This window comes from Hyposmocoma kahamanoa, unplaced genomic scaffold (genome assembly GCF_003589595.1).
Source record: "Hyposmocoma kahamanoa isolate Upper Pololo Valley unplaced genomic scaffold, ASM358959v1 202, whole genome shotgun sequence".
Classification (NCBI taxonomy): domain Eukaryota; kingdom Metazoa; phylum Arthropoda; class Insecta; order Lepidoptera; family Cosmopterigidae; genus Hyposmocoma; species Hyposmocoma kahamanoa.
The window spans coordinates 8,899,948-8,910,113 of record NW_020653726.1 but is presented as its reverse complement, the minus strand read 5'-3'; the positions used below and the strand labels follow the sequence as shown (position 1 = coordinate 8,910,113).

General features: G+C 35.5%; 2 protein-coding genes across 2 annotated transcripts in view; one reads left to right on the top strand and one right to left on the bottom strand.

Annotated features, from left to right (window-relative positions):
• The window catches only part of LOC113227109 (disks large 1 tumor suppressor protein), a 36,763-nt gene extending 30,966 nt beyond the window's left edge, over positions 1–5,797 (bottom strand). The window contains exons 1-2 of the mRNA XM_026459985.1: positions 5,779–5,797; positions 4,927–5,058 (exon numbers count right to left, since the gene is read on the bottom strand). Of these exons, the coding sequence (XP_026315770.1) occupies positions 4,927–5,058; positions 5,779–5,797 (151 nt within the window). The remainder of the gene's footprint in view (positions 1–4,926; positions 5,059–5,778) is intronic.
• A 1,193-nt stretch (positions 5,798–6,990) lies between these two features.
• Positions 6,991–9,942, top strand: LOC113226929 (calcium/calmodulin-dependent protein kinase type 1). The gene is made up of 2 exons (XM_026459737.1): positions 6,991–8,000; positions 8,970–9,942. The coding sequence occupies exons 1-2, from the start codon at positions 7,126–7,128 to the stop codon at positions 9,181–9,183; spliced, it is 1,089 nt and encodes a 362-aa protein (XP_026315522.1). The 5' UTR covers positions 6,991–7,125; the 3' UTR covers positions 9,184–9,942.
• Positions 9,943–10,166: the final 224 nt, after the last annotated feature.

The following is a 10,166-nucleotide window of genomic DNA, read 5'->3' as shown; positions in this document are numbered from 1 at the left end:
ATATATATATATATATATATATATATATATATATATATATATATATAGGTGGGTACATTCGATAATATTATCGCCAACTTTCCTGCTGTTATAGTATTTAGGACTCAGAGAACATTAAAAACGTCTTTGAAGCGAATGAAAATGTAAATTACAGAACGATAAGCGGGCGCATATCTTCACGGTTAAATTTTATCGTCCGTAATAATAACCAAGCAATTAGGTTGACATGTTATCGATTTTTTCAGCAATAATTATTGCATGAGTTCCGTTGTTTGTACTACATTAGTGAACAATCTGATTGATAGAAGTTTCGCGGTAACGACAGGAATTGTGTGTGGACGGACGTCAACCACAGCCGGGTGGGCTCGCTGACCTGTATCCTGAGATCTGGGTCAAACGGACCACTGCACATGTCGCAGTTAAACCGAACACGCAACTTCTATAAGTACCTGCCCATCAATAACAAGTTCAAAAACAGCACAAAGAGTCATTACTTTTGCCTATTATGTATGAACGCTTTGAGAATTTAGATATATTTACTTTAGATAGAATGCAAACGTGTGTAAATTTCGTCATTGCATTGGAGCAATAATGTGCATTAAAGGTTGATTTTTAATAAAAAGCAAAGGTATGATAATAAAAATTTAAAACTTTTTGTATTATATCAGTTTGCTGTACAGTTCACTTTTGAGTACAATCTCACCTGATAGAATGTGAAGATATCGACAAAGATGATTTACGTTCAGACAGATCATAATTGCAATGTAGAGCAATTGCCCATTATACCAAAATGATAATTCTGCGGCTTGACACAAGAAGTGAGTATGTAATATGGACTTAGGTACTCCTTGTACCGAGTACCTACAGATACTTAACCACATTTAGACGAATAGTTATAAAAAAACATTTTTCTCTTTTAAGACAGGTTAATTAAATTTCTTTACGGATGCCTTAATCCAAACATTCGTTCAATTCTTCATTAGGGTAGGTAGGCAAAATAGTTTACTCGTAGTTTGGAATGTGAAAGCGCCTATGACACCAAATAATTATACATAAGGAGAAACTTTCAAGCGCAGCAGCAAAAACCGATAAAAATGTCTTCCATAAAAATGTTTCTCTCTAAAGTTGTTCAGTGTCATACTTCCGCATTATCTTAAATAATAATTCCCAATAGGTATATGAGAATAACACCTTTGTTACATCCCGTATATAAGCGTCCACTGAGGCACTACGTATTCTACTTATATAAATTTAGTTTACATGTAAATGTGGCAGGGGCAAGCCCTCTGGAAGTAAACAATCTTGTTGAACAATAATATTTACTGTTCTTGTTTCCGAGTTAGTACGCATTTTATTGACAAACAGAGGATCATGTAAAAGCAAGTTTACGAACACTTTGCGATCAAGAATGAACTTTATATTAACTAAGTAAAGTTGCGTACAGTAGTAGTGTAATTTGAGCTTCAAAATTTTTTAGACTTTTTTTATAATAGCAAGTGATGAACAAGTCATACTCCTGGGGGTAAACCACAAGCTTGTCCATAACAATTGCAGTGCCACTCAAAGCTTTAAAACATCCTGAGACATAAGTTGCTATGTCTCATGTGCCTGTAATTTCACCAGCACCCTTACCCTTCAACAGTGGCGGATTTGCCCTAAGGCCCAGTAGGCCCGGGCCTAGTACGGCCAGATTTTAGGGGCGGCCAATCGTGAAAAAACCAATATAAATATTTTATATAAATCTAAATCCTCCGAAAATATTAAAAACTAACAGTTAACTATTATAGTTAACTAAATTTCTGAATCGATTTCATTAGAAGTTGGTAATACCTAAGGTAAATTCATTACGTAGTCTACCAGTACATGATCAGTGCTGAGAAAGGGGAGGCTGGTACTGATTACGTGGCCTGGGGCCTAGGGCGGCCAAGACTGCAAATCCGCCACTGCCCTTAAAAAGCGAAACGCAGTAATGCTCTAATTACTGTTTGGCGGCAGAAATAGGTAAGGTGGCAGTACTTCCCTGGACAAACTCTTAGGGTCGTATTCCAGAACTCTACTCAATACTCAAGTCAGGACTTGAGTATGATTTCAAGTACTGGAAATACGACCCTAATGGCAAGGACTTGAGTATGATTTCTAGTGCTTTAAATCATACTCAAGCCTTACTTGAGTATTGAGTAGAGTTCTGGAATATGACCCTAAGACTTGTAGTGGACTTATTCGTAACACACTCACATTAAGTTGTTCGTCCAGGCACTCGGCACTACAAAAAAAAAGATCTGGGACCGATAACTGCAGATATTATAATGTTGAAGGCTTTGCGACCTAGTTTGATCAGTTGATTGTGATCTTCTTTTTATGTTTTGTTTTAATAATAGGATAATACGACGAAAATAATAACGTTCGTGGCGTGCAGTGAAGCCCGATGACACATGTGATCAGCTGCAATCAAGTACAGGCGACAACAGGGCAAGGTTAATCCAATGTAAATAACTATAGGTACTACAGGTGCACTGCACGTATAGTCTGTAAGCAGCGTCACAGATACATAGTGCTGTAAACCCTTTTCAAGCGGTATGGCGGGTATAATTACCCGAAACTTTATAGCTCAAAAATTGTTTAAACCAGCTTTTAACTAGTCACAAAAATTAAAATACATATAAATATATAAAATACTGCCTTGTAAACTAGTGAATAAGTTATTGTCCGTGTGTTTTTAGGAACTGCTCAAATAATTATTTTTTCACCTCACTAGCTCAGAAAGGCTTTCTTTCTCATTAGAAATCTGCGCGCAAAATCGTTTTTAGCACGCTAGCGTGGAAAAGGTTTTTGAAATTCGAACTTGACTATAGACTGTGGTGCACCTAACTTTTTCTTTCGATGAAAAAAAAAACAATAACACGTTCAACCACTTCAACTTTGCGATTTGTCGTACATTATTTATGTGATATACCGTCCGTTGGTATATTTTATTGTTATTATTGTTGACATTAAATTGACAACGATAACTAATTTTGTTTATTAAAACTGACTTGCTATAGTTCAATTGTTTTTCTTTCACCTACCATTTTCCTCTCTATAGCGAGTTGAAAATTTGTGTGTTTCGCTCGGCAATAAACTTGTTTCGTGTCTCGTGGCTTGAAACCCTCGCTAACTCGCATCAACGAACAACTTTGCACCCTTGCATAATTGCATAAAAAGACTAAGATTTCAACACTACATTGTTAGCGTAAATTCGGGCTATACACTAGAAGTTATGCACACGCTACAAAACGTCTTAGTGTAGATATTTATATCAAGGATGAGCCGCAGAAATCGATATAGTAATTCAATATGCTCCTATTATTTACATATTCGTATGTTTACCGTTGTTAATCCTAAATGCAATTACTTTACTCATAATTTGTACCGAATTGTAAGTTTCCTTACGAATCTTTGTTCAAAACGTCGTTCATTATCAATACTTACAACATATAGACCAATAATTGGTGAGATTGGTAGTAAGTATTTGTAAGTAAATAGTAAGTGTGTATGTGAGCAATACCTAAGCAGCGCAGCGTCAATTGCATGAACATGCTTATCGCTTTATGTAGACATGAATCGAGCGCACGTTACTATAAACACTTAATTTGTCCCTGAATGTAGGTCGTTTATTCGAGTTTGCCTAGGTAAACTACGTAGTTCTTTAAACGATTGGATCGATACTTGAAATGCTTTAAACTCAGGATTTCTACAATATATTGCTCTATCTCAGAGCAGGTTATTGCAACAGGAAGCTCTATAGAAATTCTCGTGCAGCGTTGGAACGGTGATTGTGATAACATCAATAGTGAACAATTTTTAAATGTGACCTTATTTGAAACTAAGCTATCATTTGAAGTTAAGTCAAACTCAATTGCAGTTATGAATCCAGAAACCAGTAAACGTTAAGTATTTCTCATGAATCTTTTCACGCTAGAACGAGGCGTCTGGATAATTTCATGAGCTTGACAGCGTAAACTATCCTCTTGGATGTAAATCTTCGGTGGTTAAACATATACAATTATACATGTGGCCTCATGTGGCAGTATTTGAATGCACCTGAAATTGCTTGCGTAGTTTATCCGATATCAAATACGTCTGTTGTACATTGCAACTGGCTAAATATAATGTGGATCACAATGGCAGTGTCGTGGTCGCTCAGGAGATTCAAGAGCGCTCGTGACGTCTGGTTCAGAGTCACGCGCGTGTGCCGTTTATTTATAACGCAGCGTATTGAATTGAATCCCTTCGAATATTGAGCTGTCAAAAGCGACAATATCGTGTTAAAAACTTTTCGAATTCAATGCCAAAAGAATTTCGAAGGTGCGTGTGTCGTGGTCGTCAAAATGGATCAATTGTGAAGAAATCGATTAACTCTACTAGGTGCTGTCGAATATATTACATATTTACCTAAATATAAAATAAATTTGACTTTTTTGTTGTCCTAATACCTACTTTGTACGTAGTGAATAACATTGCGAAGAAGAGCGTGAATAGCGTAAATAGCGCAGAAAATAAAAGATCTGAGAAGAGAAGGAATATCTTTACACTGAAATGGAAACCCAACAAGTAGTAACCTTATGCTAGTCTTATACTACGGATACCTTTTGAAAGTGTTCAATTTTAAGTCCGAAGAACAACATAGTAACTATGTTCACAGGTATAAATGCCATTCATTTATATTTTATCAGTACAAGCTCACAATGATTGCCTACCTATTTAACTAAGTTTTGAACATAGGTTTAATTTGCGTTATACCTATTCTAATGTGTATATATTCAACTTTTGGGTTTTGGCGCGTAAGCTCTACGTACGAGTACACCCTTCCTTTCAGAAACTCGCAAAAACGTGGTTAAAGTCATACCTAAGTTGTAAGAAGTTTTTAATCTAAATAAACAAGCTTACCGAGTAAAGCTTGAAAGAGTCGGGACTTGAATATCCTGATGACCCTCTCGATAGCAAGACGCAGCTGCCGATCCTGAGGCTTTACTAGTTTGCTGTGGTAGTCTTCCAGCAGTTCTAATGCTCGGTGGGCCTCTGAAAACGTAGAGACAGTTAATTACGATCTAAATCGAAGACAAAAAGCACAATGCTTTTAAAAACATAAGTGCACTATACCTATACGTAAATAGGTGCCTAAGCGTGTGTGTTGTTAAGATCTTCTAGGTCGATAATACGGAAATTTCAAATCATGAACTTCTTATCAGACTAAATATATAGGAGGTACGTTGAGATGTTCATGTGGACTAGGGTCGAATGTATATTGGTTATTGGTGGTCGTACATTTGAAATTGAAGCGTGATCCGTTTTCAGTCCGTTAGAAATAAGGTCGGCATAAAAATTTCAGTTAAATATGTGTGTAAAATAAAAGATTTGATGGTTTCACGTAGTAACGTAACCGTAACGTATTCAGTCAGAACACATGGGATTGACATAAGAGTGGGCGTATAATGTATTGTGCGTAGAGTGCGCAATTCGAATTACTGAAAAGGATTTTAATAATATACTTAGATCTTATTACACTAAGGCATTAAATGCAGTTATTAACTTTAGTTTAAATCAATAAATTATGTCAACCACGCATTAGGACGTCCGGCAAAAGGTACTCGATCCACTATCGATACCATCAACAGAAGGGTGCTTACGAGGGGTTACCAACCCCTTGTGCAATAGGCACGAAGAGCAAGTCGATAAAAAATACAAAACACGCTCACTGTAGTACACATGCTTAAGAAAACATTATTGTAATAAATTCACCTTGCTTACGAACTGGCATCACGGCACCACCCCCTAACGTAATTTTAGAAACCTATAAATTACACTTTTACACAAAACAAAACGAAAACCTATTTCACTGTGACGTAAAGATGAAGTAGTTCATTTTAAACGATTTTAATCACAGGCGACAGCATTATTAAATAGCACATTTTCACGAAAACATTTGGAAACGAGGTACGTAGTGTGTGCGGTAGTGATTCCGCTTGAGGACCATCGACTACTGTACCCGATGGGATTGGTCGATTTTCACTGTGACGTCAGGGGGTAGGAGCATAGACAATAGAAAATGTAGGGCTGCCATTCTATGAGCAATTTTGGAAAAGACCAGGGAAATTTGTTAATGTTTGGGTTATGATAAATATTTATCTATATATATGTATATATATTCCTGAAGTAAATCCTACCTATTTGGTCCCACGTATATTTTGATTGTTTTTACGCAACTCTGAAAACAGTATTAATATATAGAATTACCTATGTATTTTCATTTATAGTTGTTCTCTACTTAAGTAATAAGTAGTAGGTACCTAAATACCTAATACATATAAAATTTTGCAATGAAATTTAAATACTCATTATAGTTATGTCTTCATATTGCATGTACCTACATACATACATACCTATTATGTGTGGTCTGCCTTTTTTACTTGCGGCAATTATAGCATCACATACGTGAACATCTTTTTATTATTTATTTATTATTGTGCCATCAGAAGGTAAATTGTCGACGCGAGTAGATATTTACGACTATCTGTATAATCCAATCTGTACTACTAACTAACTAAGTAATTGAATAAACTGACTCTAACTTTGAAATTAGATCACAGACAAAACTAATCGAACTACTTTACAATAATTTAAAAATACAAATTATTAATTTCTTTTTAATGATCCGGTAGATGGCTCTGAAATTAAATTGTGAAAATTCAACCGTTCTCCACGTTCCTTTTTACGTTCGTTGATAATGTTGAATAAATTAATATAAAAAGAAGATTTCATTTACAAACTATAACATAAACAAAATTTCAAACACGATAAAAACTATTGATGATTTAAGTTTTTTAGTCAAGTGGCTATTGTATTTTGTGTTTAAATATAAGATGTTGTTTATCTTTCATGTCAATAAACTTTATCGTAAAATGAAACGGAATCGGTATTTGACAAATGGCCTGACCTTGGTTGGGTGCCCTGCGCTGCGCATTCCGTATCCGTGAAGCTCGAGTGTATTGTTCTGTGGGCCAGTCAGTCTTGATTCGATATAGCTACGTAGGCACGTAGAGAATTTAGATAAGTAGTGGTTGAATTCGGTAAATTTGGGGCTCCAAGATGCCTCTATTTGGTAAAAAAGATTTCGGTAGAAAATCGAAGAAAGAAAGTCGAGATTCAGAAAAGCAGCCTTCTATAGAGGACAAGTATGTCGTCAAAGACTTGCTGGGTACTGGAGCTTTCTCAGAGGTGCGTTTGATAGAGAGGAAAGAGGATGGGCAATTGTTTGCGTGCAAGATCATTGATAAAAAAGCCCTCAAGGGTAAAGAAGATTCTTTAGAGAACGAAATCAGAGTTCTGAAGAGATTCAGTGAGAATGCAAAAGATGAAGGTGGTGGTGATAAGAAAATGTTTTCGCATCCTAACATCGTCCAGCTGCTGGAAACGTACGAGGACAAAAGCAAAGTCTACCTGGTGATGGAATTAGTGACAGGTGGCGAGTTGTTCGACAGGATTGTCGAGAAGGGTTCGTACACCGAAAGAGATGCGTCCAATCTAATAAGACAAGTGTTGGAAGCTGTTGACTATATGCACACCCAAGGAGTCGTGCACAGAGACCTGAAGCCTGAGAACCTGCTGTATTATAGTGCAGACGAAGACAGTAAGATTATGATCAGTGATTTTGGTTTATCTAAGATTGAGGATTCTGGGATAATGGCAACTGCTTGTGGTACACCAGGGTATGTGGCACCTGAAGTGTTAGCACAAAAGCCTTATGGGAAAGCAGTGGATGTTTGGAGCATAGGTGTAATATCCTATATTCTTCTCTGTGGATATCCTCCATTCTATGATGAGAATGATGCAAACCTGTTTGCACAAATTCTGAAAGGGGATTTTGAGTTTGACTCTCCATACTGGGATGACATTAGTGACTCCGCTAAAGATTTCATTCGACATTTGATGTGTGTGGATGTAGACAAGCGATATACTTGCAAGTAAGTGGACCACTTGGTTGTACTACTACTCTAAATTAATAGTGTTGTTTTAGAGGGGTTCTTTTTAGAGGCATGTACTGTACAGGTTGTGTATTTTAATTAATTATGCAGATAGATGATAGCTTTAAGAACAGACATATCTGTCTACCCTCTTTCGGTGTCAACAGCCACTACTTGTGGCAATAATTATAAAAACAAAAATGGTTCACTTTTAGTTTCACATGTGAATAGAGTGAGTGTGGTTTGTTGGAAAAAATTGAGTGACAGTGGTAATTGTAAGAGAGATGTCTGTTTTTGTAGCTGTCGTCTGCCGCTACCTAGTTAACCAACAATCATGGAGGTTGTAACCATTCCAATATATCAGGAAAATAAAAAGAGCTACAGTAGTAAGAAACCTGTAATTGGTGTTAATACTCATCAGTAACTTATTACGATACATTATGATACACTTGTCCAAAAAATGCTAATTTACTAAAGCATCACTGTATCCCGTTTGAATGGGCCTACATGGGATATAACTGCTGGTGGTAGGTCAGTAAAAAAAAGTTAATCTTTGTATTCCTGTTCTTTAGGACCTCTCCTACTTTAATAGGTCTCCATTCATTCTATACTCCATTCATGTTTTCAGAAAGTTTTGGGGTCTTTCTCTGAAATGCAGGTTTCCTTTAAATATTTTCCTCCTCCATAAATCTTGAACTTAAAACCTTTCAGCTTTATGAAGTAGTGATTTATAAAGTGGATTTAGTAACTTTTTTAACATTTACCGATTTATGTTATGATACTGCAGTTTTGTTATCAAAGTTTATTTTCTTATAATTAAAGTTCTTTTATTCACTGTGCTGTAGTCATGCTTTTGTTACAAATGCTATTTAGAAATCAAGATTACTTTTGCTTTCAGTACAAATGTAGTCCTTCCAATTTTATACATTTTTATAGAGTACCTACGAAATATTTTTTTTGTGTTTATAGACAAGCTTTGGCCCATCCTTGGATTTCGGGCAACGCTGCTAGTAGCAAAAATATACATGGAACTGTTTCCGAGCAGCTCAAGAAGAACTTTGCTAAGTCACGTTGGAAACAAGCATACCATGCTACAACAGTCATCAGACAGATGCAGAAAATGGCTCTTAGCAGCAGCAGCTCAAGTCGCAGCACTAATGCAAATGCACAGCCCAAACAATAGTTGCCCTCAGGTAGGAAACACCCTAACTACCATCCTCAATCACCTGTTTAAAATTTGTTTTTCATGACAAGATTTGATCTGATCTAACTCTTAGTTGACAGTGTAGTGTGACATTTTTATTACATCGCTACATTGGTTAATTGAAATTCATTGCCGGACTGAATGCAAGCTACTAGATGTGGCTCAGATTTGTCATCACTATAATTGGAGCCATTTAGAACTGTATCTATTTCTAAAATGTCTAATTGGAGCAGTGCTTAATAATAATAATGAATAAGCATATTAGTTAATGATTATAAATCAACGAACTGTTAAATAAGACATTATCGCTAGTCATTGTATCATTCTCTGCTTATTAATATAAATAAATAAAAGTGTTACAAAAATATGTTAAATGATATGATGTTTATAGTAGCTTACAAAGGTTAAATCTGATATATTTCTTATCTTTTATATTATAGTCCGAAATGTAACTTAGATCTGAATTTTAATGTTGAATCTTAAGATCTGATGCTATCAGCAATTTGCACATGACATTATGAACAGTGTATCTATTGTATAATATATTTTACAGATATTTTTGAAACCTATTATCCTTAAAAATTCTTCACTTAACCTTTGAATAATAAGTAGGTAGGTAATATATGTTCTCTTTAAATATACTGACTAATAAATAGTAATGTTGTTCTTAGGTATGGTGATAATCATTCATTACTTATGATAAGATCTGTTGCAAAATTAACTATTGTAAAGTGATAATTTGACAAATTATGATAAAAGTGAAAATAGTGTCATAAGGTATGCTTTATGAGATAGTGAGGACTTTGGAGTGCCGAGCCGTATATGCGAAATCTGGACCAGAAGTTTTGTGGGACTATTTCATTATATGGCTTTATTATATACATTCATCGAGTATATAACCAGAAATAGAGACTAAATAAGGGCCATATAATCATGGTAACACATTAGCGATACAACTCTTA

Excerpts from the sequence above, each read along its gene's own strand:
- LOC113226929 (XM_026459737.1), top strand. The coding sequence starts at position 7,126 with ATGCCTCTATTTGGTAAAAAAGATTTCGGTAGAAAATCGAAGAAAGAA. Across the intron at positions 8,001-8,969 it reads GACAAGCGATATACTTGCAA|ACAAGCTTTGGCCCATCCTT; the intron begins GTAAGTGGACCA and ends TTGTGTTTATAG.